We start from the raw sequence: 24,456 nt of genomic DNA, 5'->3' as shown, positions 1-24,456 counted from the left end.
CAATGTCTTTGTGTACAGTCATAGTCTATCAGCTTGTCAACGGCTCAATCAAATGCCCAGCGCCGCGTCCGGTGTGGCGCAATCCTTGAACCTTCAAGGTGTCTCTGAACCCGTGTACGCTCCTTGTGGTTGGTCAGTCGGCCGCAAGATAACGAAGGATTCCCGGGACGACCCCCGGCCCTGTGCTGGCGGTCTAATTTCATCGACGACAACAGAAACAGCAACAGCAACAGCAACAGCATCACAAGACGCTGCCCAGGCTGCCTGCTCTCTTGGAGGTCTGCCACTCAACAGTCCGGCTTGGCTAGGGCGAGACCCAGGTAGCATCAAGCCCCCGATCCCATTACCCAATGCCAGATGCTGATTGATGGTCGTTTATAGCTGATCCAGAGACACGCCCGCCTCCTCCGCATTGCTGGGCTGTCAGCTTACGCAAAGTATGCGATGCGACGTGAGGCGATCCCGCCCCATGTTGTACTGCGTACTGGTCCAACCTATCGAAAACTAGTTGGCCGGTACCACCACCGGGATCTCCCAGCAGCAGCTCCTCAGCTCGCTACAGTATTCATCCCCCCCGTGCGACTCGTATAACTCCCTGTCCCACCCCGGCCTCCATGGTCAATTTCCGGCTGTCCTGGCCTGTTGGTACACATGTCTGCAGCAGCTTCCTACCACAGTAGTCCGGCCCGCTCCAAGTACTCACTTCAGCCGCCGGTCCTAGTGCTCTGCATGCTGTTGTTTCGGAAGCATGCAATTAATCTCGACCTGGACTCTCGTGCCGTGTCTGCCTCATCCGGGAGCCAGGACATTATACCGCTTGCAACTGGCCTATGTTGCCCACAAAACATCCGCATGCCCGGCTCACTTGTCTTGTACGTCCTGATAAGCCAGCTGGCCATGGATGAATCGGGCATGTGGGCCGCTTCACCACTCCCACTCTGATCCGACTTGTCGGATCTGCTGCATGCCAGGCCTCACAGGGCCCGCCACATGCAAGTTCGCCATTCACCACCACGCGGCTTGTACGCACCCATGGAGGGACCCGCCGCTTATCTCTCCCCAGCCGTCTGGCCGAGTGCCTGGATGCTCGCTTGTCGAGGTGAGGCTCCACCCTGGGCTGGCTGGCTTGCTTGGAACAGGCCAAGCCTCCATTGGGCGTCTCCTTCTCATTGGACACCTGCTTTCCTGATATCTCTGCCAGGGTCCATCAAGGATCCGTATGGTATGCGCCTGCAAAAGGCAGGCCATCCTCGAAATTGCCTTGCGCAAAGAGTACATCCCCTCGGATGCGCCAAGGCTGCATGCGTCTTTGTGCCAGGGCTAAGCTGAGACCAATATCTCACTTGCTATTTATCTATCTGTACACCCACTCCTGCGGTCTCCCCCAAGGCGTGGTCCCGTCTCCTGCTCCTTTTTTCTTTTCTGTTCGTTTGCTGCTTTTTTTTTTTGGTCAAAGCCTGCAGCGTTTCCTTTTCTATCTGTCATCCCTACATGTGACAGCTAGAAAAGTAGTCACAACCTTACGCAGCACACTCAATCAGTCTCGAGGACGACCATGTCGGCTGGACCTCTGGAAGAATACACCGGCACGGCCGGTGTTGCCGATGAGGGCGGCGACTCGCTGACGGCCGACCTGAATGTTTACTATGCAGTACGTTGTATTCTCGGCTCGCTTCTCCAGGCATCGCCCACAGCCTGAGCATTGAACCTAATGAGCTTTCTTCAAACAGTCAGGCGACTTCGCCTGGATCCTCACATCATCCGCCCTTGTCCTGCTCATGGTGCCTGGCGTGGGCTTCTTCTATAGCGGTCTTGCCCGCCGCAAGTCTGCACTCGCCTTGATATGGCTCTCCTTGATGAGTATAGCGGTCGTGGGATTTCAGTGGTTCTTTTGGGGCTACAGTCTGGCCTTCAGCCACACAGGCAGCGCCTTCATCGGGGACCTGTCCAACTTCGGCCTCATGAAAGTCCTGGGTCAGCCCAGCGTGGGAAGCACCAAGATCCCCGACTTGCTCTTCTGCTTGTACCAGGGCATGTTCGCCGCCATTACGTATGTCGGACCTTGAGGCACCCGAGAAATCTCTCCGCGGCAACCTGAGACTGACAAATTTGATCAACAGCCCCGCCCTCGCCATCGGTGCCGCAGCCGATCGCGGTCGGATGCTGCCTTGTCTCGTATTCATCTTCATCTGGGCAACCATCGTATATGACCCCATAGCTTACTGGACTTGGAACGCCAACGGCTGGTCCTTCAAGCTCGGCGGTCTCGACTTCGCCGGTGGCACGCCTGTGCATATTTCCTCGGGCGCTGCTGCTCTTGCCTATTCCCTGATGCTGGGCAGGCGTACTGGATACAACAAGACCCACGGTCTTCCATACCGCCCGCACAATGTCACCCACGTCGTTCTCGGGACCGTCTTCCTATGGGTCGGCTGGTTCGGTTTCAACGGTGGGAGTGCTCTCGGCGCGAACCTGCGTGCCGTTATGGCCTGTATTGTGACCCATATCGCGGCGTGCGTCGGTGGCTTCACCTGGTGTCTCATGGACTACCGCCTGGAGAGGAAGTGGAGCACTGTTGGCTTCTGCAGTGGTGTCATTGCTGGCCTTGTCGCCATCACACCGGCCTCCGGCTTTGTGCCAGCCTGGGCGGCTGTCATTTACGGGGTTGTTGGCGGTATTTCCTGTAACTTGGCCACCAAGATCAAGTTCTGGGTTGGCATCGACGACGCGCTCGATATCTTCGCCGAGCACGCTGTTGGTGGCATTGTTGGAAACCTCCTGACCGGCCTTTTTGCTGCGTAAGTTCCCATCGTCGACTACCTTGTTCAGCTTGCTACAAGTGACTAACTCCTCACCGTAGCAACTATATTGCTCACCTTGATGGATTCTCCGAGATCGACGGCGGCTGGCTCAACCACAACTACATCCAGCTGGCCTACCAGCTCGCCGACTGCGTCGCTGGGTTCTCGTGGTCTTTCGTCATCACCTGCATCATCCTATTTGTGATGAACCTGATCCCTGGCCTCAGCCTGCGCGCCTCAGTCGAGGAAGAGGAGCTGGGGCTCGACGATGCCCAGCTTGGCGAGTTCGCCTACGACTATGTCGAGCTGAGCCGCACGATGAACGACGTGCTCGGAGGCTCGACCGAAGGGCATGCTTCCAGCCGAGGAAGTCTGAAGAATGCACCAGTCACTCCTCCCGCCGTCAAGACCGAACTCTCTGAGAAGATGGTATAAAAGGCAAGGGAGAACTGAGAGTCAATTGCGGTGGTGCCTCAAAAAAAGGAGGAGAGAAAGAGAGTTTACCAGGGGAGATTTGTCAGTCTAGTTGACAAATACCACGTTCGTGATACCAATTTTGAATCTGTATCTATTCTTGTTATAATCAAAATGTCGTGCCTTGGAAATATTCCGAGATATCTGTGGCTAGCTCTAGCCACTTGTACTCGTTTCAGCACGATGGGTTTTTCGACAAAATTTCGCACGAGGCGTCGAGCTATTCATCTCTCAGACTTCCGAGTAGACTGTTGTACTGGTGTGTGAATTAGTTCCGGCTCCTGCCCGCTACAAAGTCATGGGCATTACTCGCCACCATCGGCTCTGTGCTTCTCCGCGTACGCCATGCGCCAGACGAACGCGCCAGCCAAAGGATCCATAATCACAGCATATTGAGTCTGGCTATTACTCATTGGTCGGTTCTTGACCATCACAAGCAGGTCCTGGGGCGTCATGTCCCTGTCCCTGCCCTCGCCACACTGACAATGGGGGTCACGGTCTTCCAGGTCGTGTTCTCGAGCGTTCCTGCGTCGCTGTGTGGCCATCAAGCCTTCCCGCACTGCCACAATGCCCCGTTTCCGCTCCGCCGAGCCATTGATGGTCCATTCCATTTGCTTCATGCCCTGAGATGAGGCTGGGGACAGAAGTGAGTGCGGCTTGCCCTGGTTCCCGGCTGGTCCTTCCCCAGGGGGGTCTCGGGGCTCTGCATTTTCTGCTACGTCGTTGTTGCAGGTGAGTATGAAATGGCTGGAGCTCGTCCAGCTTGCGGGACGGTGGTCCTTTTCAATGTTGTAGGCGCGTTTGGGAGTGCAGAGGATCAGGTATGCAGCCGTGGAGGGTGCGGCCCGCAGCTTCTGTAGAATGGCTGCCATGTCTCTATGTTCGCGGTGGCTCTGATCGGTCGGTCTCCACAGGAGAGACCTGCAGTCTTCATCTTCCGTTGACATAGTGGGTTCGGTGGTGGATAGTAAATCGTTGAAGAGCAGGCCGCGCAATAGACTCGAGATGCCAGGTCTTAGGCCAAAGATGACCAATGCCTGGTGACACCGATACCTGACCCTCCGGGTGAGGGTACTTGGATCATGCCGAGGCCTTCGGTTGAGGCTCAGGCTCAAACCGGGTCTCACACCCGTCAAGACGCCCGCGTAGCCAAAATATGCCAGGGTCCTCGCAACAACAGGACCCCCTTCAGAGGTGACGAAGTCGAGCTCGATGATGATCCTGCGCAGCTTTGCGCCGCTCCAGTCAAGCGTGCGAAAGTGAAGCATGCGTGAGTTGCTCCCGTCACAGGCGCCGGCGGGAGTGCCCTCGGGACGGCCGCGGGAACTGCCACCCTCGTTGTGTACCGGCATGGTCACACGTGCCCCGCCACTCGTGCATCCCATGATCATATCCACAAAAGACGTTGAACATCACGAGAAGCGCGCGCGGGACACCGGTGGCCCGAGATATCCCCCTGAGCTCGGCGTCCTCTTCGTCCGAGTGCAGTCGTCTCATGAGGAGGCGGATCGGGATCTTCAGGATGGCAGAGATCGCGGGTCCGGTGAGATCGTCCAGTATAGAGTTTAAGAGGTTGGGTAGGTCTAGGTGCTGCTTCATCAGTGAGGCGACGTGGTCGTAGCGGTGCTCCGAGGGCAGAGACAGGTTGATGGTCAGCCTCGGCGGGTTGAAGGGGCGTTTCTGTCTGCCCGTTCCCGTGACTCTGTCTGCTACGGCCCAGACATCAGCAATCTCTTCGCTGTTCCATAAGGTGCCCATCAAGGCAGCTACGGATGCGGTTGGTGCGGCCCGTGATTTCTCCGCTCGAGATATGGGCTCTGGACTCGTTACAAAGAGGTTTCCTGCTGCTGGGGCTTTTCGAATCCGGTCGGTTCTGCGGATATCAATTGGAATTTGATTTCGGAGGTGGATGTGTAAAGCTTCGGTGCCAGTCAACGGGTGTACATATCATTGAGCAGCCGTGGCTGAGGTATCACACGTGTACCAAATTCCGACGTCATCTCTTAAGTGCTCAACATGGTCACACTACCTGCTGGTTACAAGTGGACTGGTCTTGCGGGCTTGACGGCAATAACAATCGTATATGTAGTGGTCTCGCGTCATCTCAAGCGCTTTCCGGGTTGAGTCAAGACGTGATTTACTTGAACATAAGACTCGTCAAATGCCAGCTGGGCTTAGACCGGAGACTTTCGAACTATTCGTATACCATATTTGAACGGTTAACCACCAATCCTATAATCTTCATCACCCTTTGAATATTATTGGAATCTTCCCTACGCAGTGTTTTGCATGCTTACCTTTTTTTTTTTGAGTTTCCTGAGCCTTTTGAAAGCAGCTGATATACTGTATCGCATAGTCTCAGTTGGGGACGACCCTATATTTACATTGTCAGCTTTCCACCCGAGGTATAATCAGATCATACTGAATCTTAAACATGCCAGTGCACTTTCAAGCGACCTTGCAGGCGTTGCACGTCATTCCGTAGATCTACACCCGCATGACTACCATAAAGCGGTCTTCATCTCTGTCAAGTTGAAGCATTGTAGGGAATCTAGTCTGCCGGAGATCAATGAGTCCAGTCGGAATGCAGATTGAGGTCGACAGTCAATTTGGGCTGTGCTCCCCATGTGCTACACACAAATGACCCACAGAGTCGGTTTGTTTGAGACTTCAAATACAATCTTCGATCAGTGACAGTTTGCAGCCCAGGCCGGGCCCAGTCCTGCCCGAAGCAGCGTTTCAGTACGCTGATCTCTCGCACTCCACCGATCTCGACATGCATAGTGATTGAGTGATCGGCATGTAGATCCCTGGCCACATTGCAGTACATGTGGATGAAGGGCCGTTTTTATGTGTTGACTGATCAAATTGTGGCCTGAACTGAGCCTTGCTCGAGCCTTGGTAGGTTCTGCGGCTGCCAATGTTGTCTGCGACTCTCACGGCGGTCCAGTACCTAAATTGAGCCTTGGCCAGCGCAGATCACGGCTGCTCCCGATCCAGGATCCTTGCCTATTTAAAGTGTACCAGCACAAGGTTCTTTCTATTTTATTAATGCCCGACTTAAGTTTTGCGGGAAAGTCTAACCTTGTTGAAGTGATCGACCACAGCAGATATTGGATGGTCTTTGCTGTAAAGTACTGAGCCAGGACCACCATTTCCTAGGGACTGTGGCTTCGCAGCGGGCAGCCCAGATGGCGAGTGGCCATGTCTGACATGAATACCATGCTGAGACACCGCCCTAGTCACCTACTCACACCATCAGCATGGTTTTGTCATCACCAGCGACATGGAATTTTAACGACTTCGCGAGCCAGGGGTGGAGCCTATTGCCATATTCTCTGTGTCACCGATTGGGTGCAATGAATTCGACCATCTCCTCAAATGTAGATAATATTACTATTCCGAGTCATTATGTAAAGCACGCCCGTATGGCCAATACAGTAATGTCCAGAGGCTCACTGATATGTGGTGCCAGGCGCATGCATACAAGTTGAGTGACCACACTTCAATCAGGTCCATACTGTGACAAAGGCCGACTCGACCGCATCCTCTTTCTTGGCACACTAATTGTTGCCCCTGTCACAGGAGCCTCAAAGTGGTAATACTGACAACGCCCTAGAGTCCTCAGTTCTGTGGAATGCGGACATTATCCGGGCCCCAAACAGAGCCAAGACTCGGCGGAAACGCTCCGCCACCGAGGGTCCATTTGTCCGGAACCGACCTTCGGCTGCACCTTTAGAGTGACCTCCTGAGCCGGATGAGCCGGGCTGATTTTGGGAAACTGGACAATGTTGATGACAGGAGCTATGCCGACCGGCCTCAAATTTCACGAGACTGGCACACGGTGCGACAATACAGGAAAGGAAAGTAGCGGCTTTCCGGGAGAAGGTGGTTGCCAACTTCACAATGAGGATAACGTGAGACTACTGCACAAACGCCAACTATGCATGACTGATATTGCAGGTTAAACCGCCACTGTGTTGAATCTCAAAAGACAGGGCTTTATTGGGCCGTACAGGTGGCTGAGTTTCTGTAACAGGAGGACTGCAGTGGCGAAACGGTCCCAGAAAGCTCGAGGGGACGAGAACGCATGTCTGCTTCCAGGGGGCGAGTGTTGGTAGGTCTCTCGTACGTACGATAATCGTATGGGAAGCAATTATATATTGGTATTGTTTTATCTAAGTTCTGAGAGGCTACGTGCCTTAAAGGGGATAACTAAAGTAGCCTTTTAAATATAAGGGTTATACTTGCTAATACTTATAGTTTTTCTTTTTTTTTAATAAGTATATATAATCCTTATTATAATTAATAATTCTTATTATAATTAGCTTAAAATTATAATTTATTATATATTAAGTATATATAACTTTTATTATAAAAAAGCATTATTAAAAAGGCTTAAAATTATAACTTATAAGTTTTAAAATAAATCTTAATAATTTTTATTATTATATTATCTTTTAAACTTATAATTATTATTATTATATTATTTTTTAAATATTATACCTATTATTCTTAATATTTAGCTTTTAAAGTTACTTTTTTATAAAAATTATTAATTTTTATATAATAACCTTAATTTTAAATTTTTTTTTTATAAAAAAAGTTAATATTTATAAAGTTAATATTAAATTCTTTAGCTTATATTTATTTTTATTATATATTTTTATAATATAAATATTATTATCTTTATTTTTACTTTTATTATTAAAATATATTTAATATTACTTTAAATTAATTTTCTTTAATTACTTTTTATTTTCTTAAAACTAAATATTATAAGCAACTTAATTATTTATTATTTCCTTTTTTTACTTTTTATTATTCTTTTTAATTTTTTTAATAATTATCTTTTACTTAAATTATTTAAATAATAGCATATATTTCTTAATAAATCCCTTTATATATAAGCTTTATATATATTTATTAATAATTTAATATAAAAAAGTTTAAAGCTAAATTAATATAATAATTTAATCCTTTAATAGCTAAATCTTTTTTAATTTAATATATATAAAAAATACTTAAAATTAAAACTTTTATTAAGTTATTTATTATAAAAATTACAATAATTTAATATTAAAGATAATAATTACTTTAATAATTTTCATTATTAAAAATATTATATAATTTTATATTAAAAGTTTTAATGCTTTTAATATAAATATATAACTTTTTAATTATATTATTAAAAGATATTTATTTATTTTAATATTAAAAGTTATTAATAATTTAAATAATAATTATTATAATAATATTATTTAAAAAAAGTATTTTAGCTTAAGCTATAATTATAACCTTTAATTTATTAATTTTAATAATTCCTTAAAAGTTTATCTTAATAAGCAGCTTACTTTTTTTAATATTTAATATAAAAGTAAAGTTAAAGGTAATTTTTATAATCTTTATTAAAGTTTTTTTAATTATCTTTATTATTAATAATAATTAAATTCCTATTAATATTAAGTAAATAAGAGTTACTATTATTAATATCTTTATTAATATTTATTAAATAAGCATTATTAACAATAACTTTGCTATAAAAATTAATAAAACTAATAAGCTTATTTTTATCTTTATTAATTAAGATAATTTTAGCTCTTTTTATAACTTTAATAATAATTTTAATCTTTATTTTATTACTTAATAAGATTATAATTATAATATTTATTTTATTAATTAAGATTATAATTATAATGTTTATTTTATTAATTAAGGTTATAATTATAATATTTATTTTATTAATTAGGGTTATAATTATAATATTTATAAAGGAACCTTAATTTTATTTAAGGGTTATAATAAGGCTATCTTTAATATTAATTATATTAATAATAATTATAATAATAATTATATTAAATATATCCTTAATGCAAGTAATAAATATAATATTTGCTAAATAATTTTACTTATTATTATTATCCTTATAAGGTATATTAATAAAAGTATTAAATAACTCTTATAAATTATTATTAATATTTTTTATTATAATAAAAAAAAGATTTTATAAGAATTTAATAATTAAAATAAATATTTATAATGCAAAACTTTATAATTATTATATAGTAATTATTAATTTATTTTTTAATTATAAAAAAAGTTAATAAGTTATAAATAAATTTAATAAAAGTTAGTTTTAATATTATTATTAATAAATAATAATAAAAGGTAATAATAATAATAAGGTTAATTTTAAAATAATAATTATTAATAATATTAATAATTATAAGGTTATTTTTATATATTATAAGGTATTAAAAAGGTTTTAATTAAAACATAAAAAGTTAAAGTTTATATTAAGAGTTTAAGTTTAAGAGGTATAAAGTTTTATAATTAATAATAATAAGATTAAAAGGAAAAGATATTAATAGCAAGTTGCTTCTTCCTTAATAAAAAGGGGCTACTTTAAATTTCTTAATTAACCTATTTATTTATATATAAAGCTTATTATTATTAATAAGCTTTTATAATATAGTATTTAAAGTTAATTTTATTATTATATTAATAAGGTTATCTTTTTTATTTATTTATCTTACTTTAATAATCTTTCTTATTTTATATAACTTTTATAATAATATAATATTAATTATAAGACATTTTTTCTTTATTATTCTTAGCTTTATAAGGTATTTATATAAGCTATATAAGTTTATATAAATAATTAAAGGTATATTTAATAATAAAAGTTATTTTATAGCTATTTTAATTATTATAGCTAAGGAAATTTTAATATTTACTTTATTTATTATATTATAAATTTTACTTATTAATATACTTTAAATAATATATTTATACTTTATTAATAATTAATAAAAAATATTACTTATTATTATAAATTTCTTAACTTCCTTATAAATTTTATTTATAAAAATAATAATATATTTAAGTTAAAATATTAAGTTTTAATTATTTATAAATAATTTATTTATAAATATAAAAAGTTTCATTATTTTAAGATTAAGAAATATATATTTAATTCCTTATATAGCATTATTTATTTATTATAATAATTATATATTTAAGCTTTTATAATTTCTTATCTTTAAATTTTATACTTATGCAATTATTAAAAAATTATATAAAGCTTTTAATTAATAAATTAAAGTTATATATACTTTATAAGCTCTTTATTTAAAATTTTTTTAAAAAGCGTTTTTAATTATATATTAATAAAGGTAAGTTTATTAACCTATCCCTTTTATTAAATAATAATTAAGCTAATAATATTTATAATTATGCAAGCCTTATTATAATTTATTAAGTTTTTAAGCATTAGCTTTTATTTTAATTTTTCTTATAATTTCATAGCTTTTATCTTAATCTTTTTCTTATCTTAAAATTATAATATAAATAAAATTAATATATTATTTATTTATATACTTATTATCTTAAAGAATTATATAAGCTTTATAATTATTAAATAAGAATTATATATAAAGTAATTTATCTTAAGCTTTTATTAATAATATCTTTAATATATATTAAATTAATAAATACTAAATTTTATTATGCTATATAAAGGTTAAATAATATAAATAATTATATTTAAAAAGTATTTATTCTTTAATTCCTTTAATAGCTTTATAAAAATTATTTTATATAATTTTAATTTTATTTAAGAATAAGCTTAAGTAATATCTTAAAATATAAAAATTATGCCTTTTTTTTAAATTAATAAAAAAGCAAGTATAAAGATTATTTATTAGCTTATTTTTTAAATAATTAAGCTTTATATTAAAATTAATCCTCTTTTATTATTATTATAACCTTAAATAATAAATTAAGATTTTTTATAAAATTTTATAATTTTACCTTTTATCTCTTATATTATATAAAACTTAAAGAAATAATATTTATTATATTGCTTTGCTAATTATTTCTTAATTTAAAAAATACCTTTAATAATAAAATTATTAATTTTTATTTTATTAAACTCTTTAAATAATAAGCTTAATATTATAATAACTTTATCTTATCTTAATTTAATTGCTAAATTATAATTTTTATTTTCTTTCTTTAAGATATATAATATAATAATATAGTTTTTTATTTTTAATAATAATAATTACATAATAGGTTGCATTTAAGATTTTATAGCTAAGTCTTTTACTTATAAGGGTTATATTTCCTTATTATTATCTTAATAATATAATTAAATAATTATTAATTTAAATATTACGGCTTTATTTAATATATCTAAGGTTATATTATAATTATCCATAGCAATAACTTTATATAAACCCTTTTATCCTTTTTTCTCTTTTTATATATAAACTTTGCATTATAATAAGTATTTTATATTAAAGATAAGTTTAACCTTAATATTTAATATATTTTATATTTATTATTTAGTTATAATTTTTTATAGCATCTTTATAATCTTTAAAATAACTTTCGCTTATTTTTATATTAATAATAATAATAGTAATTTATATAATATTTATAAGTAGGCGCTAAAAATTAAAAATATAAAAATTAATTTATTTAATTTAGCAATATTATTAATAGCTTTTATAGCTATTTATAAAATAATATTATTATTTATGCTATTATATAATTTAATATATAAAATTTTATATGCTTATTTAAGGGCTTAATAATATCTTTTAACTTTCTTAATAAATTAATATATCTTTATAAAAACTTATTTATATTTAATTTTTATTATTTATACTTTTAAATAAAATTTTAAAAATGTAAAGTTTATTTTTACGTTATATTTAATAATATTTAATGATTTTTAATATATATTAATTTAAAATATTTATAATATTTACCATGCAATCTTTGTAAATATAAATTTTAAGAACTTTACTTTTTAAAAAGCTATAACTTAATTTATAATATAAAGAACTAAATATTTATTTAAATATATTATATTAACTAAGATTTTATAGTTAAATTTATAATTATTATATAATATAAACTTAAAACGCTTAAATGCAAGTTTATTCATTTAATAATAATAATATATCTTCTTAATCTTTATTATTGCTTATTTATTAATATTTAAATTACCAGCTTTTTTAAGCATTTAATATAGTTAATTTATTAATAAATATTTAAAGTAATAATAAAATCTCTTTATTTTTATTTTTAAAAGGAAATATATAATATTAATAATTTAATTTAGGAAAAATTATAAGTAACCTTATTTTTTAAGTATTAATATAATAATTATATTATTAAAGGAAATTATTTTATTTATAATATTATTATAATATACTTAAAGCTTATTTATATTTATTAAGTAAAGTAAGAATAAAGTTTATGCTTAAATAATATAAAAGTTAATATAATTAATTAAGATAAAAACTTTTATTATATTAAGCAAATTAATAATTATTTTATTATTAAATTTAACTTTAGCTTTTCTTATAACAATTATATTAATTTAATACTTTAAGTTTTTTTATTATAATATAAGAAATTACTTATATTTAGCTATAAATATTAATAATGCTTTTATATTTAATAAGATTCCTTAAAAATAAATTTAATTATATTTATTCTTTAAAATAAATTAATTAATTATAATAATTATCTTTATTTAAAAGATATTATCTTTAATAATTTAATATATAAATGCTTTATTAGCTAAGAAATTAATATTTATATAATAAATTTTCTTATTAAATTCTATCTTTATAATATAAGCATTATTATTATAATTATTATCTTAATTTTATTTATCTTTATATTTATAAAATTTATTTTTATTATTTATTTTATATTTCTTAAACTTACTTAAAAAAATATTAAAGTTATTATTATAACCTTTATATTTATATTATATTAAGTAGCTTTTTTTTGCTAAATATTACTTATTAGCTAAATATTTAATTAACTAGCATCCCTTCTTTTTATAAACATAATATTTTTTTTAAGGTTATTCTCCTCCTTCTTTATAAGCATTATTACTTTAAGCTTTATAGCTAATATTATAAGATTTTAGCTATTTAAAACTTAAATAGCTTAAGTTTAATTAACTAAATCTTTAATTTCTTTAAAATACCTAAAACTATAATTATTATCCTTTCCTTAGCTTTTAGTTATTATATTTATAATTAATATAATATTAATTTAAAACTTTATTTATAATATAAATTATAATTATGCAATTAAGCTATGTTTTTATTATAAATCTTAAATTTAAAAATAACTCTTTATATAATTAAGCTAGCTTAAAAAAAGCTATTTTTAACTTAAAAACTCTTTTATAAGCTTTAATTATTATTATTCTTAAATTATCTTTCTTAATATAATTTTAACCTTAATACTTATTAATAAAGTTATAGCTTATTAAGCATTAAATATAAAACCTTATATAAGTCTTTATTTAAGTTTTATATTTTTATTTTTATAAATATTATTATTATTTAATTTATATAATAATATTAATAATTAAGGTTTATATTAAAATGCATTTTAATTTTAAGGTATATTATTATAAATATATAAATTTAATTTTTAAAATAAAAATAGTAAGCTTTAGCTTAATCTTTAAGTATTTAAGGAAAAATTATATAAAATTAATTTAGCTAAATTTTAATATAATAATAAATATTAAAAAATATTTTTATTTTATTATTTAGTAAATTATATAAGTCCTTAATATATTTATAAAAATTATTAAAAATTTTTATAAATTATATTAATTTTGCTAAATTTAAGTATTTATTAAGAATATATTATAAGGAAAAAGTTTTATATAAATTATATTTTTTATTTAGCAAAGGTATTCTTAGGGTAGCTTAAGGTTATGCTAAGTATAATATATATTTTTAATATAAGCTTTATCTTTATCTCTTTATTAATAATAATAAGCCCTGTTATCCATATTAGTTTTTAATAAATTACATTACTACGTTTAGGTTTTATAATTGCGCATCCAAAGCTGGCAACGGTAATAAAAGTTATCTTAAGGACTATTCTCTTAGTAATTATTATTATTTAAAGCTTGCTTATAATGCTTATAAGGGCTATTGTTGTGGGCTAGCCCCAAAGGGGCTGCAGGCTGGCTAGCGCCTTCTTCCATAAGCTGCAAAAATAGCAACCAATTAAGCCAAAAGGTATGTAATAATTTAAGCTCCCTTGAATTACCTAGCCACACTATATAAGGCTTGGGCTTTCAGCCTAAGCCCATTACATAGCCCCTTCCTCTAGGGCTCCCTCCTTATATAGTGGTATAATTACCCCTAAGGCTTACTTGCGATATCGCCTTTTAAGCTAGGGATCTTCTTTATGAAAGGAGTGCCCGTATTTACGGTAAACGTAACTTAAACCCTCAACTCTAAAGCTTGGATTATTTATTATAGGCTGGCCCTAAAGGGGCTGCAGGCTGGCTAACGCCTTCTTCCATAAGCTACAAAAGCAGCAACCAATTAAGCCAAAAGGTATGTAATAATCCAAGCTCCCTTAGATTACCTAGCCACACTATATAAGGCTTGGGCTTCCAGCCCAAGCCCATCACAGCTATGCTTATAATTACTATTTTTAAAGTTATATATAATATTTATTTATACTTAATTTTAGGGCTAATAAAGCATTATAAAGCTTATTATTAATTTATTTTAATCTTTCCTTAGCTTAAGCTATAATAATTAATTATAATGCTATAAGTTAATTATTATATTTTATGTAAATGCTTTGCATTTAAAGAAAGACTTTTAAATATTATTAATAAGGATTTAATAATGCTTTAAATATTACTTATATTTATATTATATAATTCTTATAATAAGTAATAAAAAAATTATTATTATAAAGGTTTTATTATATATAACTTGCTAAAATATTTATTAAATAAGTAATTAAATATTTTATTAATACTTCTTATATAAGGGCCGTAAATTATAATTTTAAGCTAATATATTTATAATAAGCTAAATTAATTAAAGTTTAAGCAAGCATCTTATTAATTATATACCCTTTAATAAAAGCTAATAGCTTTTTAATATTATTAATTATGCTTATAAGTTTTTATAATAAATATTATAAAAAATAAAATTAATAAAATAAAGAAATATTAATAAAATAAATAATATTTAAAAATAAGTTAATAATAATAATTTAATAATAAGTAAGTTATAATTATTAAAAGGAAAAAGTTATTAATTCCTTTAAGCTTTAAAAGCTAAGGCTTTCTTTTATTATTAAGTCTTTTTATATTAATTAAAAGCATAATTTATAACTTATACTTACTTATAATATAACATTATATTAGCTTTAATAATTATAATAATTATAAGCTTTATTCATTTAATAATTATAATAATTATAAACTTTATTTATTAATAAAATAAAGCTTTATTAAGTTTTGCTAAGTCTTAAAAAAGATTTAAAAATAAGTTTATTTTTAATAAAGTCTTATATATAATAAATATATATCTTTTAAATAGCAATAAATATATATATAAATATTATAAAGAATGCTACTTAATTTATTTAATCTTTATAATATTTGCTTAGGGAGTTTAATAATATAAAGAGGCCTAAAAAAGTAATTATTATTATATAATATTTATTAATAAAGAGGATATAATTTTTAAGTTAAGGAAATTTTTATAAGGTTGCTTCTTTTACCTTATTAATTTATAATGCTTATAATTATTAATTAGTATTAATAGATTTCTTATATATATAATAATTATATAAGAAGTAATTATATATTAATGTTATTTTATCTAAGTTCTAAAAGGTTACATGCCCCGGAGGGGATAACTAAAGTAGCCTTCTAAGTGCAAGGGTCGTACTTGCCAACAGCGAGTATTCCAAGCAAGAGGGGCTTATATAAAACGACGAGTCGTTGACGTTCTCGTCAGATGCGTCCCTCCAAACATGGAGGAACCCCCTCAGGCGGCCAATACCTGATACGTCGTAACCACGGTTGAGGAGCTTCGAAATGTCTGCTCTGGAACGACCATGGTCTTGTGAACGAGGGGCCTTTCCAGTAAACACAGTGCTGTACTTCCCAGGCTGCCGGGTGATGCAGACATCAGATGAACTTAGAACTCGAAGCTGCCCCTGAAGCAACCCGGCTGCCCTTTCTGTCGGTGACCCCTTTACCCCATCACCGTAAACCGTATCTGGGCATCTTGACCATGGTGATCCACTTGGGTACGCTGCCCCCTCAACTTTCAGGGACAACGCAAGCAATGGCTCTATCTGCAACTCTGGCGTGAAAGTTGGCAAGATCTTGGCCAAGAAACATAAAGGTTTATGGGGACCGAGGCGGGTTTAACGTTTCTTTCCGAGCTGATCGATTCGACAATGATATTGTCTCGGAGTCTTGGCATTGCCCTTAATTCCCTGAGGTGGTGATACGAGGGTTATCCCTGAAACCCTGCTCCGAGAGCACATGTCCGTTTTTGGAAAGAAAAATCCTCAGGCACAGACCAGTTCTGCTAAAGTTAGATCACTTCCAGAAGCTGGTCTTGAGCCAACCACATGGTTTTGCCGCATACCAACGAGAGATTTCCCCGAAGTCTGGAGAAGCTGCTGAGATGGAGAATATCTCGTGGCTTCTCCATGTCCGGGCCTTTTTTTTTTTTTTTTTTTTTTTTTTTTTTTTTTTTTTTTTTTTTTTTTTTTTGGTTGGCCATGGGGCCATGGGCTGCATGTCTATATTGCAGTGGTATAATTGGTTCATGACTGTGAGATGCGTCTCGGCCGATGCTCGAGAGACACGCATCAGGCAAGTCGACGGAGCAGATTCTGGCAGCCCCTCTGCACACACAGTACGATGACTCCTTTCCAACGTGCTACAGGTGTGCTCACAGCCTCGCCACGACGCCCGCTGCCAGGTGCAGAGTGGGTGCAGGGCACGACGAAAAAGGCAAGAGGGCGATTTATTGGAATCGTGAAACGTCAGCAGCCCCCTGTGCTCCCGCAATTGAAGGGCCGTCGGCTGGGGGCGCCTAATGCGAAAGCGCGTCGAGATCGACGATAGGTGGAGAAGGCCCGTTGCGGCTCCAGCCTGTTCGACCAACGGCGTGACGCCGACAGACGGGCAGCGTCCAGGATGTGCTGCAGGGATTGGAACATCTCCGTCTGGACCACACACATCTCGGCTCGACGTGCACCTGGTGCTCCTGGGGCCCGGAAGCAGTTGACTACTGCAGGACAGCCCGGGCCTGGAGCCTCCTCGACCAGCCATGTCCACATCAGCTCATTTGCGGCGTCAAGCACTCGATGGTGTTTCGAAACAATCTTCACCATCGACTGCCCCGTATTCGCCGAACCGGCCCTGGAGGGCAGTCTCCTCCGTCTTGACGGTGGACCATGGGCGTCTAGGGCTGCATGTAACGCCAGCTCGAGTGGGCTGGGCTTGTCGACTGGAGTTGACTGGGCTGGGACTCGTCCCTGATGCCGTGGCTCGACTCTTCCTCATCGTGATGGCCACAGCCGCCCGGGTCCTATAAGGGCAACGGAGCCCCCCAGCTTTCCGGGCACCATCTCGGCTCTGGCATCTTCGTCGACAGTGTCTTCTTTTCACATTCTCTTTTGCCTCACCCACAAACCCGGCGGGTTGTTCATTCTTTCTACCGGTGCTAGTTCACCCAATCCGTTCTTTTCCAGACCTTCACTCACCCCTCGATCGGGATAGAAACCGACTCTCCTCGATCCTTTTTGACGCTCACTGGTCACTGATCCATCCAACAAGACCAAGACAAGAACGACTCATCCATCATGCGTTTCCAATCCGCTGGGGCCTTTGCCTCGCTCCTGCTCTTCTCCCGCGTCGCCGTCGGAGCTGCCCTTGCAGAGCCAGCAAATGCCACCCTCCCAATTGAAGATGACGATACTTGTGACCCGGATCTCGAGGAGACTGTGACTGCCACAGTGTTGCCTATTTCATCTGCGGCAGCGGTCCCTACGCCAACCGGTGTTGCGTCCAACGCCGAGAGCGCTCCTCCTGCTCCCATCGCCAACGGCACGGTGCCCACGTCCGCCCAAGAGGAGCTCACCACTCTCACCGTGCTGTCGACCCAGGTCCGAACCGTCATCAGCTGTGCCCCCACAGTCACCAACTGCCCGGCCGACTCTTCGTCCCTCTCGAACCTGGCCTCCACAGCCCCCGAGCAGGTGTCTACCGTGCTCGTGACGGATGTTGTGCAGCTCGCCACGACAATCTGCCCCGTGACAGCCGCCGAGTCGGTCTCTTCCAGCGTTATTTCTGTTGCTGCCACAGGCGGCATCACCGGTACGACCATCACGCAATCCGCGAGCCTCCCCGCTTCCCTCCCAACTGATGCCCCGAGCCCCTCGGACACTGGGGCCGGTGCTGGTCCTCAGCCGTCCGGAGAGGCCGCCACCTCGTCCGCAATTTCTGCAGGTATCCCACCCGAGTCTGCTGCCGTCCCACCCGAGTCTGCTGCTGAGGTCCCATCCGGCTCTGCCATTCCTCCTCAAGAAAGCTCTTCGCCTGAGACAGGTGCTTCCCAGGCACCGCCAGCACCCACGGGGGCTGTTCCTCAGCCTCCTTCCAACAGCACTGGAGTGAGGCCCTTCCCCGTCGGCAACTCATCCATCCCTTCCGTTCAGGAGGTGACTTCGACCGTGTACGCCACCAACCTGTACACGGTTACGTCTTGCGCCGCCAGCATCACCAACTGCCCTGCCGGAAGCTCTGTTGCCACTGAGATCGTCCCTGTGTCGACCACCGTTCTGAAAACCACGCTCGCTTCATCCGAGATTGCTTCCCTCTCGTCGGTCGCAGCTATCACAGGTGCCCCTGAGACCACTCCGGCCCCTGGCGGCGAGCAGACCACCCTGACTGTCCAGGTCACACACGTAAGTTGCCACATTAACCGGTTGCTCTGGGTATGTATAGGAGCATTTGCTAACCTGCTTATCTTCTCCAGCTCCACACCGTCATTTCTTGCGCTCCTACCGTCACAAACTGCCCCGCGGCCACCGCCACCAAGGAGATCTCCGAAGCCATCTCCTCCCACGGAAGCTCTGCCGTTCAGCCAGTTATTGTGACCAGCATTGTCGGTGAAACAACCACTGTGTGCCCCGTTACCGAGGCCTCTGCCGTGTCATCACAGGTCGGCGCCAGCCTGAGCTCTGCTGTGGTGACCACCACTGGTAAGAATACTCCCCAACAATGTCTCTCGCCAGCGTACTAATGTTCTTTCAAGTCGGCGGCTCCGCCTCTTTCTTCATCCCCGGTGCCTCCAGCGTCCAGACCGCCGTTGTATCCCAGACATCTGTGCTGACCACGGCCACGCCCGTCGTTTCATTCCTCACGGTGACCCTCGGCGATGGCGTTGAGAGCACTTCCACCAGGGTCGTTGAGCAGCCTCAAACCGTCACGACTATCGTCCCACAGGCATCGGCTTCCTCTTCTGTTGAGGCCGTCGCTGGGTCCTCGTCCACCGCTGTTATCGTATCTGTGTCCCCAGTCGTTTCTGTGATCACCATTACCCTGAGCGATGGCTTCGAGAGGACCTCAACCAGCTCTTTGCAAGTCGCTTCGACCATTACAACGGTTGTGCCTGCTCCTACAACCCCAGCAGCTGAGACTCCCGCGGCTGAAACCCCGGCCCAAGAAACCCCGGCCCAAGAGACAGTTCACACCACGGTTCTCAGCACAAGCATTGTGCGAGTCCCAAGCGTGGTTACTGTCACAGTTTCGGGCATTGCTCAGGAGTCCAGCACCGTCATCGAGTCCACCAGCGTCCACACTTCGATTGTGGAGCCCTCGCCCAGCGCCCCAGCCTCGGAGGTTGTGTCAAACCTCGTTTCCACCATCTACGAGACGGTCACCTCGCAGATCCCCGTCGAGACGATCCTCACCGTCACCCTGGGCGACCAGGTCCTCACGTCCACCATCTCGACGGCGGCCGCCGTGCAGACCGCCGAGACCACCGCCCCGCCCCAGGTCTCAACCGTCTATGTCACCGTGGGCTCCGGCTCCGAGACCAGCGTCATGACGAGCACCTTCACGGCCAGCGAGGTCGTCGCCAAGGAGACCCAGACCCTGACCCTGACGGGCAGCGCCGGCGTCGTCTCCACCTACACCCTGACCATGAGCCAGGCCACCACCGTCACCCAGGAGGCCCCCAAGCCCACCAACCAGGGCAACGTCGCCAGCGCCTGCGTGCCGTCCACCGTCACCCTCGTCAGTGTGTCGACGCTCTGTGCTCGAAGCGGCAACGCTTGTGCTACGGCTACGAACCTGCCCCTGGCCAGGTTCTAAGCGAGGGGAGCATAAGTAAGAAGGATATGCGGAGTACCATGTAGATAGTCGATTTTGCAGGTGTTTCAAGAGAGAAAAGTGTTCTTTTTTAGCGATTTGGGTCACGAGGTACAGTGCCAGGCTCGTTGGTGTTTTTACCTTGGCACTGTCCTCATCCGCTGTATATATGTAGTTGAAATTGAACAGAATGTTGAGACCTTTACGCACAGTTACGGTTGTGAATTTCACACATGCACACTCGTGACAAACTCTGGAGATATTCCTCAATTGCATATTCCGAGACTACCGCGTATGCTAGATAAGTTCCAGTGGGTGGTTTAACTATGTACGTTGCGCGGTGATGAGTGCCCATTCCAAATCTTTTCCTTGTCCTCGTTCAACTTTCTGGGCTTGTCATGGAAAATGAGATGATCCTGCTTTCCCCAGGTGAACCAGCGGCACCGGTCCAAGTTCTCCAGCACAGCCTCGCGGTGCAGCGGGTACAGCCGCTTCCCAGCTTTGGAGTCGACCACAAACCTCTCGATCTTCACGTCCTCCTCGTCCTGCACGCAGTCTTGGAAGTCAACCACGTAGTCGCTCTCAGAGAACTGCGGCTCAATACGAGCATATGGTGAGGGGTCGTGGTGCTCATTGCAAGCGTCCAAGAACATGCGCATGTTGTCTTTGCGCTTCAATTCGTCACCGACGACGAGATATCGGGCCAAAGCAGCATCGGACAAGAAAGATGGCATGTTGTCCGCGCGCGGAGCTGCGCATGCGACGTCGTGGAATACTGCAATCGATGTCTGGGGATCGGTCCGGAGGAAACGCAGCGAACGTGCAAGATCCACAGCGGGGATGTCAGTGGTCATCAGGAGACGGAGGAAGCGGGACTCCTTCCCAGTTATCGAGCACCAGGGCTGAGACGACAGACGGGTGAGCAGCTCAAGCGCAACCTCGCAGTTTGCAAAAAGGACGTGGAGGTCGACATCTGCCAGGATCGTTCTGTGTCCGTTCTCGGGGCGGTTGACGCGTATCGGGCCTTCTAGCGGGAACATGCAGTTGAAGAACAGTCCAGGCCGGGCAGGCAGGTACGACTTGGTCTCCGCCTCCGTCCCACCAAGCTTGCTTGACCCCAGGGGCCGCTCGCCCTGCATCAGGAACACGGCCTCCGCCGCTTGAAGCATGGGCACGTCCACATCATTGAGACGAGGCATGTTTTCTCGGCCCGAGTGGGGAACGCAATGCTGCAAAGGGTAGGCTGCCGCTTTGTCGTCCAGGGGACAGGGATCGAACGTACCTCCCATGAGAGTAACGACATCCGCGATGTCTTCATCAAAAGGTGGAGTGTGTTGATGACACGACGGAGGGATCCCGGGGACACATCAGCCGGCTTTGGCTCCCTGGTATGACTTCTTCAGGCGCGGCGTGATGACTATCGTTGTGCATTTAAACAAGGAAATCCAGTCAATGACTGGTTCGTTGCTGCATTCATGTTAGAAACCGAGTCAAAAACAAGAGGGAGGGTCTGTCCTACGCGAGAAACTGTGGTCCTCCCCTTCTCACTCGAGTGTGACGGGTTGGATCCGCACCATCGTACTCCTCAATCGTCGCGTCTCGGGGTTGACGGGCACGCCAGCCGGCCGCAAAAGCACCGGTTCCCCAGATCGCGCGTTGTAAACAGTCGAGGCAATCGATCGGGAGGTCCTCCTCTCCGTCGAGTACGATGAAGTGAGACACATTCTGCAGGGCTTCTTCTGCGGCTGCTGACAGATTCTCGAGGACCAACTTCTTATCCTCAGACAACTTGCTGTTGTTCAGCACGTCGAGGATGTATCCCGGTGTCTTGGGGGTCAATGGGCTTGGGGGCGGCATCCTCGATCACTTCGTTCCGAAGAGCTTGTTCAAGGAACCAAAGTGGTTTGTTGGTCGCCAATGCGACCGGTCCGGTACTCATGTTCAATTACGCAGCGTTGTATAGACTCTCCAGGGCCGATGGAACATCTGCATTCCGAGTGTTTGGTCCAGTCCGAAACGCGGCGTGGCTTCCGATCGGACTTCAGGTGCACGTGGAGGAACGGAAGAGTTGTCGACTCGACGCACTTATCCAAGAGCTCGCGGGGCTGTAACTTCGCCTTGGGTTCCTCTGAGCCCTGCAGACCGTGCCTCTCGCCTGGATCAAATCGCCAGACGGAGCCGAACATTTTAGTCGCACTGAACCCGAGCGAGGTCATTGCATGAAGGAAATCTTGCCATCGAAGTTCGGCGGGCTTTTTCTTTTCTTTCGGAACAAAAGAGAGACCATCATGGAAGACTTGCCATGCTCGCTTGCTGATGCTGATACTCGGCTTTTTTGGCTGTGTAGTGTCATCCTCAGCTTCGTTTGGCCGTGGGTCTTCAATGTTTTCGGATTCCGGTACTGGCGCCTTGCGCTTCTTCTTTTTGGACTTCTTCGACGGTCGAGCCACTTCCGTTGCTGGCGCTTTCTCCTCGTGACCGAGATTGAGGTTGACCGCAGCGAGACGACCGACCAGTGGAGCCGTCTCGGCATCTCCCCAATCTTTCGTCCTCTTCAGGTCCTCTCGTCTTGGCCACTGGGACTGCCAGGCATCAAAGCAGTCCTCTGAGCAGTGCTTCTTGACATACTTGTCAAGCTCGTCCCAGAACTTATCGAGAGCCAATTCCGGTCTCTGCATGGTCATGCTCCTCGACTTATTCCGCGGCTTGTCTACCGGATACGGCAGCGTGTCCAGAGTGTGGTGGGCGGTATGACCAGGGCGAAAAGACGTCTCGTCGTTCTCAGGGTCGAACAGCTTCTCGAGCTCATTGGCAATCTTAAACAAGTCTGAAAGGGCGCGCGTCTTGTGTCAATCGACTCGATTTCCTGGTCTGCCACGGACATATGATGAAATATGGCTGGTGCGTAAGCACGGCACTGAACCCACAGATCAGTGTGATGGCAGAGTTTGGGCGGCGATTATCTCATCTGTACAAACTGAGCGCCAGTTGTGCCTGGCAAATAGACGACAGGAATGCGAGAACACTTACTCGAGTCTGCTGTCCTCCAATTAACAAGCCTTCTTGAACCTCTGTTCAAGATTGAGCAAGCGCAAAGGTATGTAGGAGCTTAGTGGAGGTAGGCGACTCTCCTGTCGCATAAAACCATCGTACTGCTCTCTGCGGAAAGTTGCAAGGAGTTGAAGAAAGTCGTAGGGAATAAGGATGGAGGGAGAGACCAGCGAGGTGGATGGGTGGGAAGAGCTGTAGAGGTAGAAGTAGAGGAAGAGGGGAACGTCAAGATTGCAGATGTGTTGTGCGTTGAAGTGTGTTGTGCGTTGAAGTGGGAAGAAAGTCGAAGGAAGAGGTCGAGGTTGAGGGTTTAAATAGACGAAGGAGGCGAGTGTCTGAAGGGCGCCGCTCGGCTCGTCCGAACATTGGAAAGTACCAGTGAATGAAGACAAGTGAACGATCCTGCCAGCAGCCAATAGAATCAGCTAGGCCATCTGATAAACTGAGAGAATGGGATGAGCAACGCCAGCCCATTGGACACGAATAGGGAACCTGCAAGCAGCCAATAGCACCAGCTAAGCCATCCGGTCATCGTTGAAGATGGGACGAGCAGTGCCAGCTCATTGGTCCAGGAGGAAGGGAAACCCATTCATTCAATGCAAATCGACTGTGTCAGCCAGCAAGACTCAACGCATATTCTACCACTGTGCTCAGAACTAACCAACAGAACACGGTGGAACAACATCGAGAGCTTTTTCTCTCTAGACCAGGCATTGGGTGTTTCGGTGGTTCAAGCGAGAAGCTGCTGCCACTGCTCGAGACAAGCCCCCAATCACAAATTAGGATGATGGGTCGGTTCTGCATCTTGTGGTAGCACCAAACCTTATAATTCAATACGGCTCTCCTAAAAAAAAATATATATACCTTCATTTTGAAGCGATTGGGCGGGTTTTAGGGGTCCTCAAGCAGTGTATGGCAGCGATATAC

General features: G+C 40.7%; 6 protein-coding genes across 6 annotated transcripts; 2 read left to right on the top strand and 4 right to left on the bottom strand.

The window, feature by feature from the left end:
• Positions 1-1,555: 1,555 nt before the first annotated feature.
• INS49_015059 (uncharacterized protein) lies at positions 1,556-3,236 on the top strand (the record flags this gene model as incomplete). Its single annotated transcript, XM_043175745.1, has 4 exons — positions 1,556-1,651; positions 1,731-2,050; positions 2,121-2,798; positions 2,861-3,236. 4 exons carry the CDS (start codon positions 1,556-1,558, stop codon positions 3,234-3,236), a joined length of 1,470 nt encoding a protein of 489 aa, XP_043020702.1.
• A 344-nt stretch (positions 3,237-3,580) lies between these two features.
• INS49_015058 (uncharacterized protein) lies at positions 3,581-5,033 on the bottom strand (the record flags this gene model as incomplete). The annotated part of the gene is made up of 3 exons (XM_043175744.1): positions 3,581-4,129; positions 4,403-4,601; positions 4,687-5,033. 3 exons carry the CDS (start codon positions 5,031-5,033, stop codon positions 3,581-3,583), a joined length of 1,095 nt encoding a protein of 364 aa, XP_043020701.1.
• A 12,933-nt stretch (positions 5,034-17,966) lies between these two features.
• INS49_015057 (uncharacterized protein) lies at positions 17,967-20,481 on the top strand (the record flags this gene model as incomplete). Its single annotated transcript, XM_043175743.1, has 3 exons — positions 17,967-19,070; positions 19,142-19,367; positions 19,421-20,481. The coding sequence occupies 3 exons, from the start codon at positions 17,967-17,969 to the stop codon at positions 20,479-20,481; spliced, it is 2,391 nt and encodes a 796-aa protein (XP_043020700.1).
• Positions 20,482-20,798: 317 nt separating this feature from the next.
• On the bottom strand, positions 20,799-21,677 carry INS49_015056 (uncharacterized protein; the record flags this gene model as incomplete). The annotated part of the gene is made up of 1 exon (XM_043175742.1): positions 20,799-21,677. One exon carries the CDS (start codon positions 21,675-21,677, stop codon positions 20,799-20,801), a length of 879 nt encoding a protein of 292 aa, XP_043020699.1.
• A 168-nt stretch (positions 21,678-21,845) lies between these two features.
• Positions 21,846-22,335, bottom strand: INS49_015055 (uncharacterized protein; the record flags this gene model as incomplete). Its single annotated transcript, XM_043175741.1, has 2 exons — positions 21,846-21,945; positions 21,998-22,335. The coding sequence occupies 2 exons, from the start codon at positions 22,333-22,335 to the stop codon at positions 21,846-21,848; spliced, it is 438 nt and encodes a 145-aa protein (XP_043020698.1).
• A 29-nt stretch (positions 22,336-22,364) lies between these two features.
• Positions 22,365-23,362, bottom strand: INS49_015054 (uncharacterized protein; the record flags this gene model as incomplete). Its single annotated transcript, XM_043175740.1, has 2 exons — positions 22,365-23,294; positions 23,357-23,362. The coding sequence occupies 2 exons, from the start codon at positions 23,360-23,362 to the stop codon at positions 22,365-22,367; spliced, it is 936 nt and encodes a 311-aa protein (XP_043020697.1).
• Positions 23,363-24,456: the final 1,094 nt, after the last annotated feature.

This window comes from Diaporthe citri, assembly GCF_014595645.1.
Source record: "Diaporthe citri strain NFHF-8-4 chromosome Unknown scaffold_8, whole genome shotgun sequence".
NCBI classification, from domain to species: Eukaryota; Fungi; Ascomycota; class Sordariomycetes; order Diaporthales; family Diaporthaceae; genus Diaporthe; species Diaporthe citri.
This window is presented reverse-complemented; position numbering and strand designations above follow the sequence as displayed.